Consider the following 27,427-nt stretch of genomic DNA (forward strand, 5'->3'; position numbering starts at 1 on the left):
CAAGCCCACTGGCTGGAAGTTTAAATTGTATGAACTTATTCGAAGCAATGCAAAATTACTCGGAAAAAATGTTTTTGGTCAAAATTTAGCTATTCTTACCGACTACCGGTCTTAAAAACCACTAATTTCCCAGAGAATCAGCAGATCCGTTCTTTTATTGCTTGATGATTCCGCGCGTTTGTATGACTCAAACTCAGCTTGTTGAGTTAAAAAAGTGCCAGTCAGCAGTCAGCCTGAGGCAAGAGCTGCCACTTAGTAGAGCAGACGAATTTCATACAATTGTTTTCTTCCTGTTTTTTCCACGTCATCTCAATTCCGAAGTTTTACAGTTTGACTTCTTGTGAAGCTACACTCTACAGTCCATGTTGAGCTGTTGGGCTTGAACTCTGAAAATTCGTGTAGCTGGTGTGTCAGTAACAATAAGAGTACAATTTTATTCCTCTAGACAACAAACTCCTAACAGAAATGGCCGAGAATAGCGGGAAAAAATTAAGTATTGTAAGTTGACAATCTATACTGTGAAACTATTTCCAGTTTCGTCGGTTTTTAATTATATACACCTTTTCTGTTAAGAGTTAATAAATCACTTTTTTTAAGTCTCTTCAAAAGGCAACCAATGTTACATACCATCGGCATTTGGTTGATAGAAATACACGAGGTCAAGTAATGGGCCAAGGCAGATTTCGTGGATGCACAGTGTGGTTTACAGGTATGTTATTAATATGATTTATTACTTGTATCAGTATTAATGTAAAGTAATTGATGAAATAACTATTGAAAATGCAGGATTTTCTGGTTCTGGAAAGACCACTCTCTCGTTTGCTCTGGAAGATTACTTGGTGATGAGGGGTATTCCTGCCTTCAGCTTAGATGGTGACAACATGAGATTTGGTTTGAATTCAGATCTCGGTTTTTCCGATGAAGACCGCCAAGAAAATATTAGACGGGTCGCTGAAGTAGCCAAATTATTTGCTGAATCAGGAGTGGTAACTCTCTGCTCTTTCGTGTCACCTTTTCGTGAGGTAATAGCTATAATGCTTTGAAAACCATTTGTCACCAAATTTCACAATTTCATGTAGGACAGAGATCGTGCTAGGAAAATACATGCTGATGCCGGACTCCCATTTTTTGAAATTTTTGTGGACGCTCCGCTTAATGTTTGTGAAGAACGTGATGTCAAGGGCCTTTACAAAAAAGCACGTCAAGGGACCATCAAGAGTAATTTATTGCAGTTTCATTAATTAAATCTTCTTCTTGATTTGAACCCAATTTACTTTTAGATTTCACCGGAATTGATTCACCGTATGAGCCGCCTTTAAATCCCCATGAAACTATGCAAACTAGCGAGAAATCTGTAATTGAATGTACGCAACAACTTGTTGATTTGCTTGTTAGCCAAGTAGGTTTCCAAAAATGAAATTTTTGTTCAAGTTTTATTGATTTTTACTGATAATTTTTCAAAAAGAATGTTCTGCCAAAAGCCGCCCAGGCAACAGTTGTGGAATTGTTTGTATCTGATGAACGAAGACCGGATGCCACGGCTGAATCAGCTACTCTTCCGTCAATAACTATCAGTGACATTGACCTTCAATGGGTGCAGATTCTCTCTGAAGGGTGGGCCTCGCCCCTCACTGGGTTTATGAGAGAAAGAGAATATCTGCAGGTATGAATACCAATTTCCATTAGTAATTAAAATGGTTGATATCCTGTTATGTCAACAGGTTCTTCATTTCAATTGCATCTACGACGGCGGAGTTTCGAATCAAAGTGTGCCGATTGTATTAGCTATAAGCACAGAAGATAAAGAAAAACTGGACGGCTGCCTAGCCATCACTTTACTCCACAACAACGAGCCAGTAGCCATACTCCGAGCCCCCGAATTCTTTGAGCATCGCAAAGAAGAACGATGTGCCAGGCAGTTTGGAACAACTCACCCTTCCCATCCTTACATCCAAATGATAATGGCGAGCGGTGACTGGTTGGTTGGTGGTGAACTGGAAGTGCTGAATCGTATTCGTTGGAATGACGGTTTGGATGAATATCGCCTTACGCCTACCGAATTAAAGAAAACCTTCCATGACATGGGTGCTGATGCGGTGTTTGCATTCCAATTGAGAAACCCTGTCCACAATGGGCATGCGCTTCTGATGCAGGTGAGATTTATCTAAAACACTTGGCTTTTACGGCTGTTAAACAAATTTTTATTTTCTATTTCGGTTGAAATTAGTTTACTCGACAAACCTTGCTGGAACGGGGCTACAAAAAACCGGTGTTGCTGCTTCATCCACTAGGAGGTTGGACAAAGGATGATGACGTTCCGCTAGCCGTGCGGATGGAACAACACAAAGCGATCCTTGAAGAAAGAGTTCTAGATCCGGAGCACACCATTCTAGCTATTTTCCCATCTCCGATGCTCTATGCTGGTCCTACGGAGGTATTACTTTTCATGCGTTTTTTCTTGTTGAATTATGACTACTGTATTAATGATATTATTTGTAGGTTCAATGGCATGCGCGATCGCGTTTAATGGCTGGTGCCAAGTTCTACATCGTTGGTAGAGACCCGGCTGGAATGGCCCATCCTAATCCAGTACTGAAACAAGATCTTTACGAACCCACTCATGGTGGAAAAGTTCTCTCTATGGCGCCGGGGCTTGTTGGAATGGAAATTATTCCCTTTCGAGTTGCAGCTTATGACAAACGAGCCAAATGTATGAGTTTCTTCGATCCGGAACGAAAACAGGATTTTGAATTTATTTCTGGAACGCGAATGAGAGGTGGCCCTTCATTTCATTATTATTTTAGTTTGTTATTGTAGAGCAATAGCAATGCATCATTTTGAATCGCTGAAGAAGTAATTAAGTTGTGTTTTTACCAATTTTGTAGGTCTTGCACGAGCGGGAGAATCACCACCTCCTGGTTTCATGGCTGAAAAAGCCTGGGATGTTCTTGCCCGCTATTATCGTGCTCTAAACAACAATTAAGTGGTTTTCAACCATTTTCGAGCTAACATATCGCAATTACAATGTGCAACTATTGAGCTGAACTTAAGTTAACTTTTGTCAGCGTGTTATTTTGCATTTAGTTCCCCGATTCTATTTAAACACAACTTTATTGTTGCCTTGTTAGTGCTATAGGCCTACTGCCAGTCTATTCCAGCGGATTGTGTTTTTGCTGAGCTGTGTACCCACTGCAAGCATCGTTTCTGCCCACCAAAAACCTTCTTTATTATTTCTGGAAATCAGTATAGTTTACTTTGTTAAGTTTCTCTTTGTTTACTGTTAATCGTTCTATTCTAAAGTTATTAACCGTTTTCTTTTTCTCATTTAACGCACATCACTGAATTGTAAAAAGAAGTGGTTTTTGGCACTCTTTGCTGGTGGTTATTCATTCCCTGAGTAAAACTTTTAAAGTTGGCTTAATCGTTATGCATATCTAATATTATTACATCAAATTAACCCAAATTTCTAAGATTTCGTGTTGAACGGGAAATGCGTTGCGTACGTGTTCATATTTACCTCCCAATGGTCCAATCTTGAAGTTTTTTACAGTTATCATTGTAGGCTAGTCTTGAAAGTTTCAATACATTTAATACATTTACTTCCTAGATGTTATGTGAATTCCTTCAACAAAATGATTGTCTTTGTTATTTCATTTAGAATTTTTAATGAGTGGCAAACTGGCAAATGAAAATAATTTTTTAAGGATTAAAAAAATATTACGATTATTTTATATAAAAAATTTCGAAAATTACTGTTCATCATTTTCAAGGGGTGTAAAGGGACTATCAAATTGGATTTGCCGTATTTGTTATTAAACACTATAAAATACGCTAGCGCTATTTCTACGTTTGAATTTCAACTAATTGGCACTGCGAAAGATTGTCCAGTAATGAAATTACCAAATAAGTCGTCATCATGCACTAAGTCCGAGCTGCTCAAGTCATTTTGTTAACAAATCTTAAAAAAGATACAACAGAAAGCTTACCGATTCATCTGGGTCTTGGCTATTTATAATATGGACCCCTCTTTCTTTATTGCCTAAAGAGCGTAATCAATCGAGTTTGAGTCAGATCAATAATTTGTATTTCCGCAAACCAGAGATTTCAAAAGGCAATTTTGTTTTGCACGGTGTGTAAATTGTATATGCAGTTTTCTTGATCCGGTATTTTTCTTTTTGTTGTGAAAAATAGGGAAAAAAAATTCTTTTCCCAAATTCTAAGTCTCTGATCTAAAAATAGTCATTAAAAGTCGAAATTAGAAATTTTGATTAATATTATTTGGCAAAATGTATTTCCGAGTTCTTTGGCAACTCTGTTTGATTAAGAAAAGTTGAACTCATCCTCTCATCTCTTGGCTAGACTGAACGTGAAACTAGCTGGATAGAAAGTTAAATGTCTAACCGATTGTAGATGTTTGACTGCAAACGTCTTTGTTTCTCCAGAAACTGAATCAAGGTTTTAGAGAAATTCGATTTAGTTAAGGCTGTTTCTCTGAATCTTTGAATGGAGAAATTGGTTACTGTATAACATTTTTTTACCCAACGTATAATGGAAAGCGGCCGGAACAGCGTTAATATGGCTGATAGTGCTAGTGAAAGTGATTGCAGCGTGGATGGCGGACCTCATATGATGCCTCCATCGCCAGTTTCGAGAGAACAACTCCACAAACGTATTGAAAGTTTACAACAGCAGAATAAAGTTCTCAAAGTTGAGTTGGATACGTATAAACTAAGAGTCAAACAGTTACAAGAAGAGAATCGGTCACTAAGACAAGCTTCAGTCAACATTGTATTGAAATTAATATTTTAATTATTGTTCTTTTAATTGACATGTATTTATTTTTAGCAAGCCAGAGCAGAACAAGAAGAAGAATTTATCAGTAACACACTATTGAAGAAAATACAGGCACTCAAAAAGGAAAAGGAAACTTTGGCATTGAATTATGAACAGGAAGAAGAGTGCCTTACAAATGATTTGTCACGGAAACTTAACCAGGTTCATTTAACTTTCAAATGGCATTTCCTAATGAAGTTTATTCTATAATATGAAATTCTATTTATCTAGCTGAGACAGGAGAAGGTTCAACTTGAACAAACACTTGAACAAGAACAGGAATGTTTAGTTAATAAGTTGATGCGAAAGATTGAGAAATTAGAAGCTGAAACTCATACAAAGCAAAATAATTTGGAGCAGTTAAGAAGAGAAAAAGTTGAACTTGAAAACACTCTTGAGCAGGAGCAAGAAGCACTTGTAAATAAATTGTGGAAACGAATGGATAAACTAGAAACCGAAAAAAGGTATTGAAAAACAGTATGTTAGATGGCTCCTTGTTTGACAAGTCAACACAATTTTTTTTTTTCAATTCTGGTAAATTTTCTAGGAATCTACAAATCAAGCTTGATCAACCGGTATCTGCTCCTGCTTCCCCTCGGGATGCGAACAACGGTGAAGGTGCCCCGGCAAATTCAACACCTGAGCAGCTAACTTCCCACATACAGTGGTTGCGTAATGAAGTTGCCCGTTTGAAACATCAGCTTACCTTGTCACTTCAAGAGCGTAAGCTTTTTTGTTTTTTTGTTGTTTCCTCATTTTATTTTTTTTTTTAATTTAATTTAAATTTAAGCTTGAAATGTGTTTCTGTATTTGGAATTAAAGCTTATTTTAATTCGTGTTATAGAAGAGGAAAAAATGGCTCATTATGTCCAGGAAGAAAAACATATACGAGACGAAAATCTACGTCTTCAACGTCGGCTTCAGATGGAAATGGAGCGACGTGAAGCTCTTTGTCGACATTTGTCGGAATCAGAGTCTAGGTAACCTTAGAAATCCCACTTAGCAAACAATAAATTATATCAAATTTTATTCTATTGCTTTAATAATGTATTGTTTCTTACGACAGTTTGGAAATGGAAGAAGAACGTCATTATAATGAACTAACCGGATACGGACACGTGGGTTCTTTAGGGGTTTCGGTAACACCTGTTAACCGTTCGCGTACAACTTCAAGCCCAGTTCCAACCAATCGACCCCTAAGCCCTAGTACATCAAATTAAACCATCATTTATTCAAATAGAATATCAACGATTTTTCTATATTTTTCAATCGTGCAGGTTTGTTGACCTACAACAGGGACGGTTTGGTGGGTGTGCCGACTGCACCGTCATCGATAATGAACACTGGGCGAGATCCGTTTAGTCCGCCCAGCCCAATGGGCAGATGCCCAACTTGCGCTCATGCAATCAGTGCTCCGTCGTCATCTCCACCCCATGCGGTTGGTTTGAAATTTGCTTTTCTCTTTTGGTCTTTTCGTGCGAATAACAATGCTTTTCTGATTGCAGGGTTTGTCCACTGGTATCCCACGCTCGCTTATCCGGATATCACAAGAGAGATTTGTCAAGCCAGCCGTTCCACCACAGACCGTATCTTCACAAAATCCTACTTCGCCAGCTGCTTCAGTCTCTCATCCTCGTAGTAGCTCTGGCACGTCTTCTCCTATGGATACATCATCTGGGCGCATATAATAACTCAGTACGTTTTGGATACTTCCGATCCATTTACCAGTTTACATCATCAAATTGGCACATTGTACGAAGAATTAAAACTTACTCTTCAATTCCAAAACTATCCCTTCAGTCATACACCTTTTTGGTGAAGCAGTTAAGGTTTTTCTACGTTTTTTTTCCTCGGTCTTTCTGTATTTCTGCTTATTTCCAAGTGTGGCTTTCGAGTTTCTATTCTGGAGTTATTTTGGATTTTGCAGATTTACTAAGTGCAACCTTTTGAGCATCTTGAAGTTCGGGTGTTTCAATTTCTCTCAATATTCTTGGAATTATGCTTATGCTTATTACGTCTTTTCTCGTGAATCAATACGAAAATATTGTAACGGGTCGATTAAGACTGAATTCGTGTTGATTTCATCTTTGGTTACTTTTCTCTAGCCAGCCAGCTTGTTTGATTTTTCAATTTTTCAAATGGCCATTCAAGAAAGGTTACCGAGTTCGTTCAGAACTTGATGCTCGTGCGATTTCGTAGGCTATCAAAAGAAAAGTGTTCGTACCGTTGCGTGCGATTTTCCCTCTACGGTGTGGTCGTGTGGTTTTTAAAACATTTTAGATTTTCTCGGGGTTAGTGTGCGAGAAATGTACGCAGATCAATCTATACACACAACTAAACAAGGCTTATTATTGATTTAATATTGTCATGGTATCAATAAAAGAATTGTTCGTGTGGTTTCCGACACGTTAAAATATTTATTGGCGTTCCAATTCTCGTGGCTTCCGCTAGTAATGGCCTAATGGGTAGTTAATATGGTCTTTGTTTTGAAATCGTTTTGTTAACGTCACTTTGCAAATAATACTTTTTTGTTGGATATGTCAAGCACCCTAATCATACGAATTTTCTTAGTAGATTGGCCCTGAAGATAATGTGCTTATTTTTTAACGGTTTGATCGTTTAAATTTCTTTCTTTAATAACGGATTTGAATGTTTTTACTGAATTTTTATCTAATGAGCAATTAGTTCAAAGTTCTATTATTTCGAATTTTTTTGAAAAAATTAATTCGCTTTAAACTCAACGGTATTTAAACAGATAGTTTCTTAGAGCTCATGAGATTCAAAGTAGTTACATAAACCGTGCTAGAGTTGCCGATGTAGCATTTTCACATTATCATAGTCTTACCTTATTCTTAATATTCTTGTAATTGATTTCTGTAGCTCGACAGCGGACCGGTTTCCTATTTCATAGAAAAAAAAAAAGTTTTGTAATAACGAAAGGATTTTTAAATGATTTCGTTATCCGCTAAATTAACGGGCTCAAAAAGACTAGCAGTGTACGTCAACGAACTTTCCCGTTATTTTGTCAAGTCAACGGGCATAACGGCCCATCATTAGCTTATAACCTGAGATGACGGAATTGTAAAATTCAGAAGATTCATTCATTAAAAGTTGAGTTTGGTTATGTAAGTAGCTGTACGAAAAAAAAATCAAAAGCGTAGGCTTTTGTATAACGTCACATCTGAAAAAAACTTTTCTCTTCCAAGGATGGAAAGGTTCCATTTTTTAAATTGAATCAATTTGCAGTTTGCGATGTCATGGGACGACCTTTACTTAAGTATAAATTCTTTCACATTAAGCGCTAAGGCCTGGTCGAAAATATCGGTGTAATTCATGAAATTAAAAATTGATAATATGGTACTTGTATGAAATTATGATCAAATGGTGTTCAAAATAAATAAAATAATCAATCAACCTAATCAGCTCATAGAAGATTAGAAGAGCAGATTAAATCCCTTGGGTTTTCTTTGAAAATTTCCAATGTTGAATTCTGCAATTTAAAAAGTTGAATTCAAGATCTTTAACAAACTCCACGAGAAAGACCATCGTAGTCAGATTTTCATGGATTTACCTCCAGTTCGTGTTTGAACGAAAGGTTAAAACTTAGGAGCTTGTATTCGCATGACAAAATCAATACACATCGGATCTACGAATATGCTCAAAGTATTCCTAAATTTTTCCATTGCAAGCTTCATAAAAAATTACACAGTTGTGATGAAACTAATTACTTATTTAGCTGATGAAACTTCGAATAGCCGTAGGAATGTCAAAAACGATTCTAATTTTTATTTATCTTTTCATATTAATCCCAAAAAAAAACATCCAAGTTTAGTATATTTCAATTTAGATATACACTAACACTTTTCCTTGAACCAACCATATTTATCTTATCCTTCTGTCTCTCAGGTATTGAAAGATTTGTAATACATAGGATTTAGTAACTTCTCTTGCTGATTGGGGCAACCGTATAAGCAGAAATCCTCTCGATGCTCTAGCACGCACAACCTTCTTTGGTTGGGTTCGGTGTATTTTGAGGTTGACTTCTCCCAGGTTGAAGTGGTTTATGCTGGACACCAGATTCGGCTGCATTCAAATCCAAACTATTTTTCATAGAAAATCAAACATGTAATCAGTTATGGTAAGGCAGAGCATAGAAGGCTAGCGTGCGAAAACGCCAAGAAGAACTCTAACCTGCCATCCTGAATGTTTTGGTAAATCTTTTTCGCGGTTTCAAGAAAGGCGTCTTCAACGTTATCACCAGTTTTTGCGCTAGCTTCGATAAAAAGAAGTTCATTTTCCTCAGCAAACTGTTTCGCCTCTTCGTAGGTTACATCTCGTTGGGCTTCAAGGTCAGATTTGTTGCCAATCAAAAAAATAACCTATGCATAAAAGAATTTGTTAAAAGTATGTACATAATCAAATTGGAAAATGTTATTTCAAAACCAGCTATTTACAACACAATCTATCCTTTTCTAAAGAATGTAAAATAAAACTTACTGTATTGGGATTTGTTAAATTTCTGGCATCTGATAGCCAACTGCTGAGATGATTGTATGTAGATCTTCTAGTTATATCATAGACCAACAAAGCACCTAAAATATTTATATAAATTAGGGAACCAACTTCTTTACAAGTTATGTTACTCTAATAATACCTGCTGCTCCTCTGTAGTAGGAACGTGTGACAGCACGAAAACGTTCTTGGCCTGCTGTGTCCCTACAAATTTAAAATCCATTAAATGCTTATGGCTGAAATATACTTACAAAAAAGGCTTACCAAATTTGAAGTTTGATTTTCTGGCCAGCCACTTCAATTATTCTGGTACCAAATTCAACACCAATAGTATGAGGACAATCAGCCATGACTAGCAGAAAGAGAAAACAAAAAAAGAAGCATTAGGCAATCTTATCATCAACATGAGTCAAATGTCTTATACATTTCTTTTCAGTGAACTGATGAAGTAAACAGGATTTTCCAACTCCCATGTCACCAATAATGATGTATTTGAAGATGTAAGAATAATTGTATGGACCAGCTGACATTTTTGTTTTCTTTGTGGCTTTCCCTTTCAGGTATCTTACTGTATAATCAAATTAGATGGTAAGACACTATATACGCAACGATACGAAATGTAGGACAACAGATTTTATAAGTGAAAACCAAGTCATTCACAAGACTTATAACATAAAATAATAATTTGCCTGTTTGTTTGTTTGTTTTTATGAAATACGGAAACTGGGCGTGAGCAAAAAAGCAAAGTTGACTGTAAACTGTAACTCGATCACTACTTGTGAAAACTCCCTGTTAAAGAACTGTCATTATTTCCAGTCAGTCCAGCCAGACGACACAACGGCATGTACTGTTGCCAGTTTTTGCTAAAATTTATTTACATTGATCTTAATTTTTCCAGGCAGAATTTTTAAATGTTGCAAGTCAGCATTGTATTGTGTGTCCCAAGCAGACGAGGGTAAACAAATGTTATGATCTGTCTGTGTTCCGTGAGACCGTGACCCGTGTGAGCTAGAGCTACACATTTGAAAAATACTGGAAAATGAACACAAATTCAGAAAGCTTTGAACGTGAGATGAAAACACTAATTCTTACAGATACTGTAAAGAAATGTGGATTGTAAGTGAAAATTGTAAATTTTCAACAAAAAATTCAGCAAATTTATTTCAATTTATCATTTAGGTGTAATGAACAAAAATCAAAGTACACTTGTCCAAAATGTAGTGTTCTTTACTGTTCACTGACGTGTTACAGGTCTTATGGACATGCACAATGTTCAGAGAATTTCTTCAAGGAGCTTGTCCTCAAAGAGCTAGAAAATCACAATCAATCACAATCTCTTCAGGAAATGAAAGAAAATATGGAATCTTTGTTAAGGAAAAACAGAGAGATGCATGAAAATGATCTTGATTCAGATGATTCTGAAGATGACAACCAGGAAGATTTATTGGATCGAATGGAAAATGTTGACTTGAATGACTCAGATATAGTCTGGGACCGTCTAAACGAGGAAGAAAAAACAGATTTTAAAAATAAAATATCCACTGGAGAAATTATTGAATATTTACCGAATTGGGATCCTTGGTGGATAAAAACAACAAAAAACCTGATAGAAGACCTTGACATTCCACAATCATCAGATATTCCACCTATCAAAAATGGAATTTCACTACTCTCTACAATGATGGTACTAGTTTTCTCATCTTCTAGTCTCTTTATAACTAGCATTCATTTATAGCAATTTTTATATTTTTTAGAAGAAAAAACCTAATGAAGCAGTAGTCAATGGATTGGCGAATATTCTGTATGGTTATGCATGCATTTCCCGTCTGTTCATGCAAGATTGGACAGGCAACGTAAACTCCATCATAGAAATTCTCTTGACAGTATCTGAAATTCTTTGTACCAATTTGTTTTTTAATTCAGCTCAAGAAGCTGTAGACCACGCATACTCTTCGGCTTTTAAGCTGGATGGGATATCACACGAATTAAGCTTATTAGTCAAAAATGATATTGTGCAGATTCTTAAGCAAAAAAAATTCGTTCTAGCTTCCCTGTCTGATGTTACTGAATTACTTCGTAGTGGGATCGAGACCAATTTTGTTCCTAAAAAACGGTTGCTTCTTGCTATGAAGAAGGTTGAATTCTTTTTGAGTTTTGTCAACGAGTATGGAGTTCACACATTAAGATTTCGTTGAATATTACTTTGAAATAAATTCATGTACCAATTGTACCAATTATTATATTGTATTATTTTATTGTACCAAACCAAGTATTCATTCTCGATTCGTCCTATCATCTATCTTTCAGTCTTTCACCATGCTGCCTGACCGACTTCCCGTCGGCCGTCACTCAGTATGAGCATCCTTGAAGTTGAAACACATGAGTACACGATTGAAAATAAATATTAACTGCCGAGTACTGTGCGTGTGTGGATTTCGAAATGTGATTGGGTTTTTTTATATGATAAGGGGGTTTACCCCAACTATTAATAGATTTTTTCATGAGCTTTTTTTACATTTCTAATTTTTTAAGATAGCGTTTTTTTAACCCCTTCCGCAAAAATAACCACAATATAAAATAAACCTTAGTTAACAATTTCATTTTTCTACAAATGGTTCTTCTATTTTTAACTTTCATGTAACACACACTCGATTTAAAAAATACAGGCAGTCTTTTATTTAACAATTACACAAAAATTTTTCGTGTGAATTATTTAGTATTTAAAAAAATTCAACTGATTTACTGATATGCAAAATCGTAGTTCGCGGCTTCGCGCGATCATTTTTAGCAAACTTTACCATGGCAACCCCCGAAATCTTATAATCACTCCCATTCATACACCTTAACGCCCCAAAACGGCAAAATCACCCCTCTTAAAAGCTAGTTATGACTATTTTATGAAACAATAATTATTGTTCAATAGGGAATTAATTTCTACATGTTAATGACGTTTTCCTAGACCTAGACTAGACCTCACAAAAATCAAATTTTATAGTTATAAACGCGCCCGCTTGGTGCGTTCATCCACCAAAGTCCACAACACGTCAACACCACAACCCCGAGATTTGAGAATGTTGTCTGCTTTGAACTTTGTTTTAAGTTCTGAAAACTGTGATTTTCACTATTAATTGAATTACGTATAATCTAAAAACGTTCTGAATTTGTGTTATTACAAATTATAGTGACTATAGCAGGGTAAAATATTGTAACATAAAACAATGTTTCAATGGAAGCCAACTTTTTTACAAAGGCCCAGTCCTCCAACTGCAGAGCAACAGGAAAAAGACATGATGAATTGTGTTAACAACTCAGATGTAGTCCAGGCTCTGGATATGCAAGGTAACCTTTGAAGTTCTGTTTTTGAATTTCATCATGAATTCTTAAATAACATATTTTAATGCAGATAATGTATGTTCAGTAAATGCAGGAACAAATGAATGGACCCAAAAATTAAATGACCTACTTATTTATAAGAAAAATTTAGACACCAGCATTCAAGATCTGAATACCAGATTCCCAGAACTTACAAAGATATCAAATGAATTGCAAAATATGTCTGATAATGTAAAATTAAAGGCTTACCAATCAATAAATTAAGATAAGGCAACTGATCCAGATGTATTTCACATTTTCCCACTTAAATATCAATGATAACATAGACTTGATGCAAATTTGGTTCATCATGAACTTGCATGTTAGAGTAAGTGATAGCCTTAACTTCTGTTCCCTGAGGGTGCTTCTTCAAATCAAAAGTTTCTCCATAGCCAGTTGCCACAATTTTGAAGTTGACGCGATCAAATTCTGTGATTTTCACTTTCTACACAGAAAATTTTTAATAGAATAAATCAATAGTTTAATCATGTGGAAGGTTGACTTTACCCTAGCAATAAAGAATGGCTCTGCACTAAAAAGGAAAAGGAACTCATCAAGTAGATGAAACAACAATGATTGAATATCCTCTCCTTGAGCTTCAATTTCATGCTTCTCCAAGATTTCCACTTTATCAATTTCAGTCATGTACCCAAACTAAAAATAAAATCAGTGAAAAGGAGCAAATATACAATAATGGTAGTAGGTAATATGGATATGTGGCAATCTAGTATTACCATGGCCTGAGTACATTGTTCAAAGGCTTCTTCCAAGGAATCCCCCCAAGCATGAAGCCTATTAAAAGTAAAACATTTAGCCAACAGAAAAAAAGAATAATTGAACAATCTTACTGAACATCAGCGGTATGATCCAAATCTGAGGCAAATAAAGATTACAATTCAATTTTTTTTTAAATCACTGTTCAAAATTAATCACTTTAAATCATGATTTTACTTACATTCATATTTCTCAACAGGAATCTTTTTTTCCTCTTCAGTTAGATCTGTCATTTCCAAAGGGAAGGGAGCAATCTTTTCAAATGTTTATCAAGTATAACTGCAAAAGTTGATGCCTGGATATTTTAGAAATTGAACAGAATATATTTAAGGAATCTAAATCATTTATCAAATTTCAACCAACTTCTTTAATCCTTTTACTTATATACATTAGTTTTGTAGTTAGGAAAGTGATTGTACTCTTTCATAAACACGTTTTTTTTTTTAAATTGAATGAACGTTAGCAGAAAGCAGACGTGATCAAAGTAGGTAAATAAAGCCACGGCCCACGAGTCAGTAAAAACTCGATTATAACGACATCTTCCTTCTGTCTGTGACAATAATGAAGGTTTTCTCTTATGCAACATTGACAGCCTTGTAGTGGAAATCTACTAGCACAACCATTCAAAAATGGTCATTTAAAATTTAAATTAGGTCAGTGTTTAGTTAGGTCGGTTAAGGAGTTTAAACGTTTTTAAGGGAATGTCGTGGCAATACTGATATTTGAATTCAATCCACGATAGATGCCGCTGTAATAGAAAGTTTTTTCACCGTCTTGCTAAGGTAGTTTAACCAAGAATGTACGTTTACTTTATGGTTTAACATCAGAAATACGTACAACGTAAAAAAATGATTTCGCTTTATATTTAATTTAACATGAACTTCCGCTGACCATCGCTACTTCGTTAGTTCCGGCCTTTCGGGTACAGAATCTTACTTGCTTTACCGCTAGATGTCTTCCTTTCAGTGAGTCCACTGGCACAGAGCTCGAACTTTTCCCAGTATTCTATCTTCTCGACTCGTTCGTTCACTATCGGTGAACTACGGTAGCGACAGTCACCTACTAGTATAGTTGACTAGTTGGACTTGTGAATTAACGTCAGAGATAAAGGCGAATCTATTTGGTTGTCATTTCCACATATAACCAACGGTTGGTGGTCGTCATTGATGCATATTTTAGGTATGAGTGCTACATTTAATAATCGTTAGTTAAAATGTTACAAGTTTTTCTGTTTTTCTCCTAATCAAGTCTTAACGGAGAGGACGTATTTTCGTCTTATTTCTCTTTACATCCGCCATTGACTGTTTGTATCCATTCGCCGTTGGTTTTTCTACTTCAATGTGCTCAGGCATCATTCAGGTAACAAATTTGATTGGGGATGTATTTTATTTTACCAGTTATTGATAAGTACTTTTTTTTACCAACCTAAATTATGTTCAAGTTCAAGAAGCCTTTGTAGTTCTAGTTGTTAGGTAACGTTTTGTGTGTCTTTGAAACGTATGAAATGGTGAACTCCACCCTTGCTTTAAACTTGCATTTGTCTTCAACATCAGAATAGTGTGAACTACTTGGGGAAATAGATTTTTAGAAATTTGACACTTAGACATCTTCTACTTTTATCAATGAGAATCACATATTTCACATGGTCCATATTCAACTAGGTTTCCTTTGTATTTGTGTTTCGGTCTATAACTATGCACTTTGGTTAATTCTTAAAGTGTGTAGTCTCAAAAGTAGACTACTTCATTTTTCATTACATGCAGAATAAGATTAAAGCTCCAATGTTAAACTTTTCTAGTTTGACCCAAGTAAAATATTATTTATAATTGGCTCTTGGGAAATTTGCCAAAACGTTCCAATCGTTTCCAGGCGAGCCACAGTATTGCGCGTTGGCCAGCAAGTGGCCAAAATAAGTACGCACTTCATTCTCGTGACTTTTCGCCTGCGAAAGACGAGTTATTTTTAGTTGACGTGTCTTTCAACTGAAAAATAAGCTTCACGAAAAATTTGCTTCCCCGATTCTGGGCCAGCCTTTGACTGTTTACAAAACACTTGTGTGTACGTTACGGCAATCGGCAAACAAGGAAATCCAGTTTTCTTTTTTAGTTAAACTTGAAACGGTGAATAGGTGACATTGAAGCTAATACGTGTAGAATTATTCGAGGTTAGTAGGTCAAGCTCTATACCCCAGTTTGAAGCACTGAAGGTTTCCCTTCATTTAGTTCGAAGATGCGAGCTCTAGTGGAAAGGGCGATTGAACAGACTTAGTTATTTTCCCTAGTAATTATTTTGCCGTTTTCGTAGAGGTTGGTTGTTCACTTGTTATCATATAGATTTCGTGTGATCTAATAAGAAGTTTCGTTACCAACATTTCTAAATCATTTTTGTCTCTCCATTTAGCGTTGCCAGGAGTGGCGGCACCGATACCTGGTAGCTCATTTGGGCAGCGAAGATTATTGCCAAGCTCAGCATGAAATGCAACTCGTCATGAACCGATAAATAGTTTCAACCAATTGCAATCTCCATCAGAACATTGTGTGAATCAATCAGGAGACGGTAGTGTGTGGAATTATAATTGTGAGGTTGTTGTCAGCGACAAGACTCACCGAGGAGAGAGTCTTGAGTGCATTCGAGTACACTTCTTTTTCCTTTCCCCACCACTACAGCAATCTGGCGTCACTGGGCCGATTCGAAAGATTCTTCCGGTCCGGTTTCCGGTTCCTCCGACGACGACCATCAGCAGCCTTGAGGGCTGAAGGCTGGTGCACCAAGGGGCAACCACCATAACAACCATCATAATCGTTTGGATCCTGTCGACACATCATCCACACTTGTCCGGAGGAATCTCTAGTGACAGCAGCCCTCCCACAAGTTAGCACCGCATTAGCAGTTCCCATTTTTTTTTTCTGGGCCGACTTGATTGATCGACCTAAGTGCCATCAACCAATTGTGAAACGTTGAGCAATTCTTTTTGCATATTAAAGAAAGAAAAGAAACAGATTTATCTATTTTTCTACGAAAATATTTTTGTCGAATAAGTGTCCGTGTAATATCAGCTATTCAGTGGTTTTTGTGCGACGGAATGCATCCAGAGCCCTGTTCTGTCGATTCAGTGTACCCAATCCAATCTGGCTCGCGTTCTCACTATCCCAACAAAAGGAGGGTGAATGAAATTTTGACCGACAAAGAAGGCGATTGCAAGCCAGCGATGAACACCATGAGGCAGAAGATTATCCGACCAGCTCCTTCTGAAATCTCCTACAAGGAAATGCGCTTCCTCATCACCGACCGTCCCACCGACCAGACTATAACGAATTTTATTGAAGTATGTCCGACTTACGTTTCTTTTTACACGCGACTAATGCGACTTTTAGTTATTATGAGAAAAAGGAGCTTAAAACTCCACCAAAATGATTTAATCAATCTGTATGAAGTCATCTTTTGATGTGAGTCAGTAATGGGATTTCACAATCAATAGGTGATATCGAGATATTTAAGTCGATAGGAAAAGTTTGTCAATAACTGACTTATCAATAACGACTAAGGAATGTAGGAATTCAGCATGACGCAAAGTTATGGCTTCCACCATGTTAAATTTCATCATTCTATTGCAACTCAAATTTCATCATTTGCAAGTGATGTGCTGATCAAGTAATCAGCGGATAAGGAATTATTAAAATTTATTTGCATCGTAAAAATGACGTAAAACGCAATTAGCGCTTATAATTAATTACTCTTTGTCGAAGGGGAATCTTTGCTAGTTTCGAATGTATTTTAGATTGCTAGGATAGCTGCAATTTTAATCAAGTGTTTATTTTATTGCACATTTCCAAGGAATTAAAAAAGCACAATGTCATGGATGTAGTGCGAGTATGCGAACCGACATACAAAATCGAAGAACTGCGTAAGGAAGGCATCGAGGTAACGGATTTGGTTTTCGATGACGGCACTTTTCCTCCGTCAGAAATTGTTGACCACTGGTTCGACCTTCTCCGGAGAAGGTGAGTAGAAAGAATATTTTTCATTAGCCTACTATTGTTTTGTTTTGTTTTTGCCTTTTTTTAATCCAATGGCCAATTCGGTTTTCGTTTTGTTCTCTCAAAGATTTGGTAGTGATCCATCATCGTGTGTGGCCGTCCATTGCGTGGCCGGTTTAGGAAGAGCGCCCGTTTTGGTGGCTTTAGCCCTAATCGAACTTGGGATGAAGTACGAAGATGCCGTCGAACTAATCCGAGAGTACGTCTTTTCTTAAATTACCAGCAAGACAAAATGTAATCTGAACTTGTAAAACAAAAATAGGAAACGTCGCGGTGCCATCAATTCTAAGCAACTAGCCTACCTAGAAAAGTATCGTCCCAAATCGCGTCTGAAATTTCGCAATGGACACGCAAAGAACGGTTGCTGCATACAGTGATCTGCCAATGAACATGAGTGACGTTAACGCTGGAAATCGGTTTCTATATTTTATGGCAAAGCCCAGTCAATATATCGATAATCTTACTCGACACCATGAAATAATGAATGCGGTGTATGCTATACCCCCTTGCTTCTCTCCCCTCCCTCCCCCCTTAAATTTATGAACACTTACCTTTGCTTACTGTACGACAATTAGTTAATCTTCAGAGATTCCCGGTTGTATTTGTTTCAAAATTCACGTTCGTGGATTAGCACCTTTCAGTTTTGAAAATGCACGAAAGGCTCTGCACGGGGTCTTTTGTCCTTATTTTTGGGTGTAATTCAACTTGATTTTCTCTGTTTCTTCTAATCGGGCTTTTTTTTCTCTCTTTTCGTCTACACTCCCCCCAAAACGGTTGGCTCCGGCTGGCTCTTTTTTGGTCTGACTCTTCTTGTAATGCTATCTCTTTATTCTTGCTCGACTTTTCCCCCTCCCCGATGTAATTTTTACATTAGATTTGTGGATCTCTCGTCTCCATTTTACGTTATTTTCACACACTATCATTTCTTCTTCACACAATGCTTACCATCTTGAGTGATCTAATTGTTTTGCTTAGTATCACTCTGTTTGGATGTTCCCATGAAATATAATGAGTTGGAAGGCGCACGCCAGGCCGCGAAAATTCTTTGGTCATCGGTTTCTCATCATGTCTTCGTGGAAACCTTTACTCGAAATGAGTACAGCGGCGTGTGCCGTGTGTGCTGCGCTGTCCAATGTGGGATGGCAAAATACACTCGCTTCAAGCGTCAGAAAAAAAAATCTCTCTCTCGTTACATTCATTTGAATTCGAGCAAACTCGAGTTTCCGCAATGGTTATTCAGATTTCATAGCAGAATGTTGAGTTGTTGACGAACAGAAACCACGTGAAATGTGAGCTAACACTAGTCTAGTACTTTGACATTCGTAATCTTGCATTCTGAACCAAGTCATTCAAGTACAATGTAACTTGTTTGGGTGTACTCTTAAAATTGTTCGATTATACTTGCACAAAACAGACGATTTGGCGTAATATTATACAAGTTCCAAAGCTTTTATTAGGATGGAGCATATGGACTTTATTGGCTTCGAAGCTTCATTCTAATTTCTAAGGGTTAGTAGTCTATATAATACGTCTGACTGGAATTATTTAAGATAGTCAATCGTTTGGCATGGTGTTTATGGTTTATTTACTCGCTTAGTATTTGGTTATCTCTCTTTGTCGCTGTGTCAGTAAGGCTTACACTTAAACTTTAGGTTTATAACTCGCGCTTCTTATAAACTTTTTTTTTAAACGTAACTCTAATTTGCATCCGCTTAAGCACCCGGTAGAGCATTTTTTTTCTTCTAAATAATGACAAGATTCTATTAAGATTAGTTGTTTATTTTTGGATCATGGATTTTTAGTTGAGGTTCACAATGTCAAACTATTGAAAACTGGAATTACTAGGGGATGAAGGAAAGGTATTTCCGCTTCATGAATAAGTATTGGCCTCGATGAAGTGATTAAGGGTTGTGCGAACAAATAAGTGGATAACATTTTCATACACGCTCCCCCCCTGCGACTTACGCTTGGGTCTCTATCGGCGAATTGGAAGGTGATGAACGCGGGGAAATCCTTGCCTCCTGTGTCGTGGCTTTCGGGACACTACGCGGTTTTCTAAAAAATTGTGTCAGGCAAAGATTTCCAATTTTGTAGTAGGTGTATGTGGAAGACTTTTGAAATGAACCGAACTAGGGAGAGAGAGAGAGTTTATTTACTTGTTGTCGTATCCGAAGTCATGACGACGAGCCCGCCTTTCTCGCAAACACTGGCACACATAATACAGGATGATGGCCACCGGAACGGCCACGGCCAAAATAGATCCGATGATGATGCCCGCTTGGAGAGCCTTGTACTCCGCTTCCGCTATTGACGGATTTTCAAAATGTGTCAAATTTCCGACTTATTCAGAAATTAAAATTTTAACTGAACTAGCATATTAAATATTCACTAAAATTGTCTAAAAATACTGTAATATTAGTTAGATGATCTAATTTCTAGAGACGGGTGAAGTTATGATTTACTTAACTTTCAATTTTTAATCATTTCGAGAGTCTTAACATAGTCTCAAAGTTCTAATGAAACTTAAGCGCCAAGGTTAAGCTTTGGGGTTAAATTATTTCACTGCTTTCTTAAATGATCAATGTATTTTGCCATTCGGTAAGATGAAGATGAGGAATTATTAATACATACTGAAAAGGGAGGGCTATTGCAAATAAACGACTGTCAATCAATATGCATGGGCGATCCGTATTTAAGTAATAAGTACTTTCAGGTACTTATCCATAATCTGTGTTTTTTTTCACTAGCTATCATTTTTGTTTTTTAATTGATTTTTAGAAAAATACGCATCTGTATTTCTTTGGTTTAGAAGTGTGGCATGATTAGGGGAGTGATTGCTGCAGCTGAGTTTGATTCGTGGTTTTTTACACCTCGGTATTTCGGTGGTTAATTTCGACATCGGTGTCGTCGTCTATGAAATCTATGACCGGGGCGCCTCTGATGGGCTCGTGCGTGTAATAAATGCCGTCGTAGCGCTGACGGTTCTTTGACCCGTTGCTGGCGATGCTGGCCGGAGCGTGTACTGATGCTGCCCGGTCCCGGCTTCCGTGGCTGCTGTTGGACGTGCTTTCGGTGGGGCTGGCCTTACTGCCGCTCAGATTGCTACTCACGGGACTGTGGGTGCTGGCCCGGTCAAACGTCGAAGACCCCGTCGAATCGGATTTGATTCCCTGATCGGGCGGCGAAGATCGAACCAAATCCATGTGAGTCACAGAGCCGATTCCCGAGCTGAACGGACTACTGCTCACGTCCGCTTTCTTCCAATCAGGTTCTATGTGAGCGTGGGCGCTTTTAGCGGTAGTCGGGCCGGGACCGTGGCTGGCAGACTCGTTCAGCGAATGGCGAGAGGTGGTCAACATTTTGAGAGTCTTGTTCTCCAAGCCTTTCTTGTGATTACGGCGCTGTCGTCGGCAGCAGCAGTAGGCCAGGATCATTAGCGGAACCAGCACAGCCAGCACAATACCGGCGATGATGCCGGCCTTTTCGGCCGCATACTCCTTTTCGGCTAATCACACACACAGTAGGAAAGGATCGGACTTAAGCGAGGTGGCAAACAGCAAAAATAACAGGATTCCTATTCGTTCCCTAACTATTAGCTGCTATTATGGGCTATTGGGCAATTTTTGTCAGACGAATCTTAATCTTAAATTACGGACGACTTATTAAACAAGATAATGCTGTAACCCTAGAGCTGCAGTATCCACTAGAAAGTTAACTAACAACAAAGAAAACTTACGTATGCATTGGGCGTCTCCCCATAGGGCCCAGTTCCATTCGGCCGAAGCGTAACACCAGCGACGATCCTCTCCAGTCAAAACGTAGCCGGGATCGCAGTCGAACTTGACAAAAGTACCAGGGGTGTAGGCAAAAGTGCTTTTGCGGCCGTTTTTAGGAGCCGGCAATGCACCACAGGAAATGACTACAAACCAAAACGATTATTTCTTAAAGCCTGTTAAATTCACAATAAATAAATTTAAAAGAAAAACCATTACCTATCTTCAGGTTATTAGACTTGATGTTAACGATTTCGTCCAGGTAGTATCTAACAAGGAAAATGATTGAAAGTTAGACAAATGAAATCATCACACCTCGACAGAATTGAACTGCTAAAAAGCTATAGTTAAACTTACTTGGCATAAGTGGCATACTGTCGGTTCAGTGAGACTGCGTAATCGTAATAACATTGATAGGAGGTACCGCAGGTTTGCTCGATCTGTGTTGAATTGAGGCTAGTGCTATACAATGAAATGGAGAAAAAATAAACATTAGAAAGTGCTAAAAAGAAATAACTCGGCGTTTTAATTGTTAACTTACTAGTTAACTGGTAAAAGAGGCTTGACATCATAAATGGGCTGGAATGTAGCATCGTAGAAAAAGTTAGACGAGCGACCGTTTTCGTGGTAAAATAAACTTTTGCCCTTGTACGGATCGGATTTGTCATCCACAGCCCCTGAAGACATTTTTAAAAATTAGAATTTCTTATCATCGCAAATGAAATGTAAATTTGAATTTTTTGAAATGACTTACATTTCATTCCAAATGAATTGTGAAGACTTTCCAGATTGTTGATGTCAAGTGATGGGCCGGGAGTGCCGTCTGGTAGCGTGAAATCATCGTAAAGATCGGTGGACCAATTGCCAAAAAGTCCTCTAGTTTGGTTCTGAATCATTTTCAAATTGTTATTTTTGAATCTAAATTTCACACATTAGGTTTGACATGACAAACTAGCCTACTTACCATGTAACTGAGAGGAAGGTAGACGCGGGCCGACATATGGCGGTTGTTTTCGACAACTTCAAGTCCGGCACCTGACTGGAACATGATGATCACGTGACTTTGGTTCAAGATCGACGTAGGAGTATAGACCGTAACACCTGTACAGATTATATGGAAATTCTAACCGTTAGGCACACTCTACATAACTACCGTCTGTCGTAAAACTCTATTCGCTTTATACCTTTGAAGTTCTGGACGTGTCGGCTGAACGTATCAAAGTAGACGTAACGCTGATCGACAATCACATCTAAACGATACCGCCATTGAGCGTAAGAAGGACGAATACGAACTTCTACGACCACTGAGGTGTTCTCCTGAGCTGCATACAAAAATTGAAAAGTCCACCATTAAAACTAAATCAAATTTCAAATGTATTTTTTTGTGTGTGTGTGTTTTAATCTGCTTACCGGCAACTGCTGTCAGAACTGTCGCACGCGCAGTGCCGTAAATGTTATTGGGAATGGCTTCAAAACGGGCCTGAATATCGAGCTTGTGACGGACAGTGTCAGCTCGGACTAGTACGAATTCGCCTTTCCCGTTAAAAGTGTAGGTCATGTTGTCAAACGTGTAGAAGTGAGGATCTCCAAAAACGGCAGCTGTTGGAGTGAAAATTTAAGAAATTTGTTCTGACCATATTCTTCTAACTCATTCAAATAATCTTGAAACAAACCTGCGCCAGGTGGTTGATAGCCGACGCAATCTTGCGAGGCTCGGCGTTCGAATCGGAAGATTTCACAGTCCTCACTACTTTCATCTTGCCAGAGACAGCAGGTGTAAAATGGTACAACGTCCATTTGCCAATGCGAAAGACTGGGGACCTTCATTTAAAAAATACCAAATTAATATGACAACGGTTTGGGTTGATTGTTTAAAGCTTAAAATTCGTACTTTTCCGGCTTCATTCCAAGGCATCAAACCCAAGTTGTGTGACCTGCCGGGATTTCCACCCCACTTGTTGTCGGACGTCATCATGAGCAGACCATCTTTGTCGTAACAACACTGCTGGCCGGCACCATCGCGACTTTAATTACAACGATAATTACACAGTTAAATAAAATAAAATAAATCAAACCGTAAAATTGCTAGATGTACGGGATTTTCATCATATTACCTGGAGAGCCCTGATCGGTAGCACATAATGGCGCCGTGATGGTACTCGCACTTGGCGTTGCCGTAACGATCACACTCGAAATCGGGGACGTAACGCCCTTTGTCAGAGGCGGCCTGATGCATCATGCAGGGGCAGATGGGCAATTCGTAAGTGAACGGCCGCATCTGCCGGTCGTAATCGATCCAGTTGTTGCACTTTTCGTGAGCCCATTTGTCTCCGTCGAATCGCTTCCATTGAGGACTCATGTACCAGCCAAGAGGAATCGGTCGGCTCCACAAGATTCTGCATCAACATCAAAATGTATTATTAGGTGAAAACATTTGATGGTACTATGTCGTATTGAGTTAATGCGTCAATACTTACGGACTCATTCCAACTTTGGGGTCGTATGTAGTCAAATTGATTTGAATGAAGCCGAAAGTGTACTGACGGTGACTAGGGCCATTGTCGCGATTCAAATAGTCGGAATGGTAAAGTTTGGTGTCGCCGTTGTTGACCACGCCGTCTAGCAGCATGTCGATGTACTCCAGTTTGGGGGTAACCGTGTCTTCGCGGTAACCCCAGACGGAGATGCGGACCTTGGCGCTTTCGTCGACCGTCAAGTTGGTCTTGTCCCAGCGCAGTCGAAGCTCAGACGGACTCAATTCCTGGAAGTTTTCCGTTTGAAACCAGACCATCTCCGGGGCCGTTTGAGGAGATTCTATCAAACGAAATGTATAAAATATAATTTTTTCGTTTGAATGATGAAATCGATGAAATAAGAAAAATTGAATTTGAGTTCCGTACCGACATAGAAACGTCCTTTCCAGTTGAAGTTGCCTCCGTCGATGGAGATGGTCAAATCGACATAGCCGGTGGCATAGACGCGGGGCATAATACAAACGGCTCGATTCTGATCGATGTACTTTCCAACGACATCTTGCGTATCAAAACGACAGATGATTCGTCGATCGGGGCTGAAACACGGTCCTGTCACGTTGACCATCATACCGCCCATCATGTTGCCACTTTCAGGGGCAAACACAAGAGGCTGTGACGTGTAAACAGCTGAAAAAAAAATGAATTAAGATGAATTTAGATGAATTTAGAAGCATATTATAATTAAAAAACGCACTTTCATCATCAAAGCAGTTGCCACTGATGACGCGTTCGTCGATACGAAAGACGTGACGGCCAGGTATTTGATTAGCGTAACCCTTGTACGTCAGATCACGAATTCTCATGTCTTGCGAGTAAGGCCTATATTCGTAAGCTCTGGTGCCGTTTCCTGCGTTGAAGCCAACCTGTATAAATAATGGTTATTAATTAGATAATACCGGAAAAATTGAGTCACGCAAACTGCCACGAAAGAAGGGTCTTACAAATGCTGGAACTCCTCCCTGTCCACTATTGGTATCTCCTCCAGCTTCGGCGTGCGTTGTCCAGCCGAGATGAGCGTAATTAAACATGGCATAAGTACGGACTTCATCAGTCACTATGACGATCTGGAAGGTGTTTGTCTGTAAAAGGTTTAGCATAAAAAAATTGCGAAATAAGTACAAATGAATCAAAATATTATACATTTAAATGAGAAATGAATATACGTACAGTTTCCAACGCGTTAAATCCACCCACGAAACTGACGTTTTTCCACGTTGCAATTATGGCGTGTTTTGGGAAGAAGTTTTCTGCTCCGACGATGGCTTCGCGAATGTCCCATTTGATTCTCTCTCGCATTTTGACGCCTGCTTCATCGTAACGAGCCGGCAAGTCACGCTCAAGTCTACAATTGAATTGAATTATTGAGTTACTATTTCATTTTCTGGCGTTTGTTCAAACAAATGTCATAAGTAGCCGGTTCATACCGGAAATATACACCAGTTGCCCTTTTATCTTGGTCACTCTCCTTCATTCTACCAATACGGCAGCGGCTGTAAAATGGACTGATAAACGACGGATCGTTATCGGCTGGCCAAGTTTGAACTGGGAACTGCAATGGTGGCAACGGAGACGACCCCATGGAGTCGCTGAAACCGAGGAAACCGTGTATGGAAAGCTAAACGACCAACAAAACATAATTAGTTTGACATTTTGATCACCACAACTATTCCTGCAAAGCTTTGAACCAATGAACGAATAACCTACCCATGTGTAATTAAAACCGAAACCAAAGAAAGGCAGCAAGAAGTTGAGTTGTTTCTGAACTTGAGCGCTGTTGTCGTTGATTTCGGTGACGAGATCTCCGTTTTTCCTCTCCGCATCCTTGTCGTAAAACGGATACATTTTCTCTTTGCGGATTTCATCCAATTCCTCTTTTTTCAAATCGTACGACTGTCGCGGTTGATAGGCGGGGTCATTCATCTGGAGCTGCCTCTCGACGCGGGGAGGAGCCACTCTGGAGTTGACGGGATCTTCATAATTCAAAACGGATTCATTTTATCATTGCATTTTGAACCGGTAGAGCATTAGTGATAACAGTCGGCCAGTAATTTCCAAATTGTAAATGGTAAACAAAATACGGTACAAAACATTTGATGATCGCAGGAAGTAGGACGCAATCTCTTATTACACCCGAAGAAAACGCGTAGGTTCACGCGCTTGCGTTATCTATGAGCAACAATTATCAGTTGGACGTGTGTGTATATTACGACGTGACACGGTCAGAGCTGTAAACCGTTTCCATGCCAACATTATCTGTTGATATCTCTGAGTCAATGGCGTTGTTGGTCAATGTGTCGGTTGAACTGAGGCAGTTTGAACTATGCAAATACATGACTGTATCTATCATCCAACACCTATTTCCCAAGTTTAAACACCCCTCACTTGCTTGGATGATGCAATCACTGAAACAAAAGCAACGTTCTTTTGTCGTATGAAAATTATTCGTAAAATTCTTATTACGCTTGTATAATTGAACACTTAATTCAAATTTATTACTTCGATAATTGACTGAAAGCAACTTCAAATAACCGCAAAAACAATGAACCTAACTATATTTCGACCTCAAAATATTTTAGAGATTGTCCATTTTTATCTATATCTGTTACTAGGTTTGGGTGTGGTCAAACGTGTTTCGTAATTTCTGTAGCTTGAGATTGAATAAGTTTTGACTAAAGAAATTGAGTTGAAACCAGCAGTAAAGCAAAATATCACCAATTAAAAATTCTATGCAATTTAGCCATAAAAATGTAATTGAATTTTTCCAATGTAAGAAAATATTTTTGCGTTCTTCAATTGCCCATTTCATTTTTTGGGCGTGAAATGTCCAAAAAAATAAATAAATAGAAAAACATATATGAACGTCGATTTACCGTAATGATTAATTGCGTCGTTGATGTCGAAATCGTCATCTTGAAGAAGTTCCGTTGTGCCTCCTGCCTCTATCGTCGTGAAGAATACGACAATGAACACCAAAGCCCCGAAAAGCTTTAGATGTTTCATGGTGTTTTTCAAAATGATTTAAAAAAATTTCACCACACTCCTTTTCTCTTCAGTGTTTTTAGTCTTTAGCGGGCCAAATAACTACTTAAAATTACACTCAATTCCAGTGTTAAATATATAAAAACGGATCCACCTCTTTACTCAAGAAAGGTTGATTTACCTATGCCGTTGGCGTCCTTGCTGTGCGCGTTTTAAAATGACCGTTAACTTGTCTTATCAATTATCACTGATGTGCTTATCAGTATCTTCCGCTTTCACTCTTCTATAATAGCTTTCTACTCCCATCTTCCTTTAAAACAGCTCGAAATGCTGCAGATCCAAAAGCAGGCTATGGATGGGGTGTTGCTTTCTATTCTCATATAAAGGAATAAATGAACAATTATTTGAACATAAATCAAACATGGATTAAATAAATTTACACAGCAGCGACTGAATACTTAACTTAAAATACTACAAAAGGGCCAGGACTTTAATGCACCGTTTATTTTTAAGTATTTTCTGAAATTTCAGTAGGCACAAATTTCATTTTATTAATCAAGCGTTTGAAATATGAACAGGAATTTTAAAAAATCACTATTTTAACTGCGATCAA

General features: G+C 38.2%; 7 protein-coding genes and 1 long non-coding RNA gene across 11 annotated transcripts; 5 read left to right on the plus strand and 3 right to left on the minus strand.

The window, feature by feature from the left end:
- The first annotated feature begins 233 nt into the window (after positions 1-233).
- Positions 234-3,599, plus strand: LOC124322982 (bifunctional 3'-phosphoadenosine 5'-phosphosulfate synthase 2-like). Its single transcript, XM_046784310.1, has 10 exons — positions 234-498; positions 598-709; positions 787-1,022; positions 1,080-1,218; positions 1,281-1,399; positions 1,466-1,663; positions 1,722-2,153; positions 2,228-2,434; positions 2,500-2,776; positions 2,886-3,599. Exons 1-10 carry the CDS (start codon positions 466-468, stop codon positions 2,981-2,983), a joined length of 1,851 nt encoding a protein of 616 aa, XP_046640266.1. The 5' UTR covers positions 234-465; the 3' UTR covers positions 2,984-3,599.
- A 730-nt stretch (positions 3,600-4,329) lies between these two features.
- On the plus strand, positions 4,330-6,889 carry LOC124320979 (coiled-coil domain-containing protein 6-like). The gene is made up of 8 exons (XM_046783894.1): positions 4,330-4,788; positions 4,846-4,995; positions 5,065-5,297; positions 5,381-5,556; positions 5,678-5,813; positions 5,900-6,039; positions 6,111-6,271; positions 6,339-6,889. The coding sequence occupies exons 1-8, from the start codon at positions 4,549-4,551 to the stop codon at positions 6,519-6,521; spliced, it is 1,419 nt and encodes a 472-aa protein (XP_046639850.1). The 5' UTR covers positions 4,330-4,548; the 3' UTR covers positions 6,522-6,889.
- Positions 6,890-8,429: 1,540 nt separating this feature from the next.
- Positions 8,430-10,187, minus strand: LOC124320980 (ras-related protein Rab-14). Its single transcript, XM_046783895.1, has 7 exons — positions 10,035-10,187; positions 9,770-9,913; positions 9,610-9,697; positions 9,488-9,549; positions 9,331-9,425; positions 9,025-9,212; positions 8,430-8,933 (listed from the first exon to the last, which is right to left on the minus strand). The coding sequence occupies exons 2-7, from the start codon at positions 9,873-9,875 to the stop codon at positions 8,825-8,827; spliced, it is 648 nt and encodes a 215-aa protein (XP_046639851.1). The 5' UTR covers positions 9,876-9,913; positions 10,035-10,187; the 3' UTR covers positions 8,430-8,824.
- Positions 10,188-10,267: 80 nt separating this feature from the next.
- On the plus strand, positions 10,268-11,575 carry LOC124320782 (zinc finger HIT domain-containing protein 2-like). The gene is made up of 3 exons (XM_046783672.1): positions 10,268-10,461; positions 10,525-11,029; positions 11,100-11,575. The coding sequence occupies exons 1-3, from the start codon at positions 10,385-10,387 to the stop codon at positions 11,538-11,540; spliced, it is 1,023 nt and encodes a 340-aa protein (XP_046639628.1). The 5' UTR covers positions 10,268-10,384; the 3' UTR covers positions 11,541-11,575.
- Positions 11,576-12,245: 670 nt separating this feature from the next.
- Positions 12,246-12,956, plus strand: LOC124320852. The gene is made up of 2 exons (XR_006914050.1): positions 12,246-12,684; positions 12,749-12,956. It is a non-coding gene; the product is annotated as an uncharacterized LOC124320852 (long non-coding RNA).
- On the minus strand, positions 12,939-14,049 carry LOC124320851 (protein archease-like). 2 transcript variants are annotated; one of them, XM_046783755.1, is made up of 6 exons: positions 13,880-14,049; positions 13,673-13,786; positions 13,566-13,590; positions 13,452-13,509; positions 13,225-13,371; positions 12,939-13,162 (listed from the first exon to the last, which is right to left on the minus strand). In XM_046783755.1, exons 2-6 carry the CDS (start codon positions 13,722-13,724, stop codon positions 12,983-12,985), a joined length of 462 nt encoding a protein of 153 aa, XP_046639711.1. In that variant the 5' UTR covers positions 13,725-13,786; positions 13,880-14,049; the 3' UTR covers positions 12,939-12,982. The 2 variants fall into 2 exon arrangements, with proteins under 2 accessions (XP_046639711.1, XP_046639710.1); XM_046783754.1 differs by having other exon boundaries at positions 13,855-14,045.
- Positions 14,050-14,483: 434 nt separating this feature from the next.
- On the plus strand, positions 14,484-18,569 carry LOC124320849 (PRL-1 phosphatase-like). 2 transcript variants are annotated; one of them, XM_046783752.1, is made up of 7 exons: positions 14,484-14,670; positions 14,740-14,850; positions 15,892-16,047; positions 16,158-16,816; positions 17,326-17,492; positions 17,596-17,727; positions 17,791-18,569. In XM_046783752.1, the coding sequence occupies exons 4-7, from the start codon at positions 16,574-16,576 to the stop codon at positions 17,903-17,905; spliced, it is 657 nt and encodes a 218-aa protein (XP_046639708.1). In that variant the 5' UTR covers positions 14,484-14,670; positions 14,740-14,850; positions 15,892-16,047; positions 16,158-16,573; the 3' UTR covers positions 17,906-18,569. The 2 variants fall into 2 exon arrangements, with proteins under 2 accessions (XP_046639708.1, XP_046639709.1); XM_046783753.1 differs by lacking the exons at positions 14,484-14,670; positions 14,740-14,850 and adding an exon at positions 15,718-15,797 and having other exon boundaries at positions 15,892-16,816.
- A 722-nt stretch (positions 18,570-19,291) lies between these two features.
- On the minus strand, positions 19,292-27,009 carry LOC124320856 (protein mesh-like). 2 transcript variants are annotated; one of them, XM_046783761.1, is made up of 21 exons: positions 26,706-27,007; positions 25,540-25,805; positions 25,260-25,450; positions 25,003-25,177; positions 24,777-24,914; positions 24,530-24,698; positions 24,202-24,462; positions 23,779-24,115; positions 23,416-23,697; positions 23,193-23,325; positions 22,975-23,122; positions 22,712-22,900; positions 22,486-22,623; positions 22,266-22,402; positions 22,056-22,188; positions 21,843-21,978; positions 21,659-21,763; positions 21,521-21,570; positions 21,265-21,447; positions 19,685-19,832; positions 19,292-19,583 (listed from the first exon to the last, which is right to left on the minus strand). In XM_046783761.1, exons 1-21 carry the CDS (start codon positions 26,833-26,835, stop codon positions 19,490-19,492), a joined length of 3,543 nt encoding a protein of 1,180 aa, XP_046639717.1. In that variant the 5' UTR covers positions 26,836-27,007; the 3' UTR covers positions 19,292-19,489. The 2 variants fall into 2 exon arrangements, with proteins under 2 accessions (XP_046639717.1, XP_046639716.1); XM_046783760.1 differs by lacking the exons at positions 19,292-19,583; positions 19,685-19,832 and adding an exon at positions 20,262-21,033 and having other exon boundaries at positions 26,706-27,009.
- Between the last annotated feature and the right edge of the window lie 418 nt (positions 27,010-27,427).

This window comes from Daphnia pulicaria, chromosome 1 (genome assembly GCF_021234035.1).
Source record: "Daphnia pulicaria isolate SC F1-1A chromosome 1, SC_F0-13Bv2, whole genome shotgun sequence".
NCBI lineage: Eukaryota > Metazoa > Arthropoda > Branchiopoda > Diplostraca > Daphniidae > Daphnia > Daphnia pulicaria.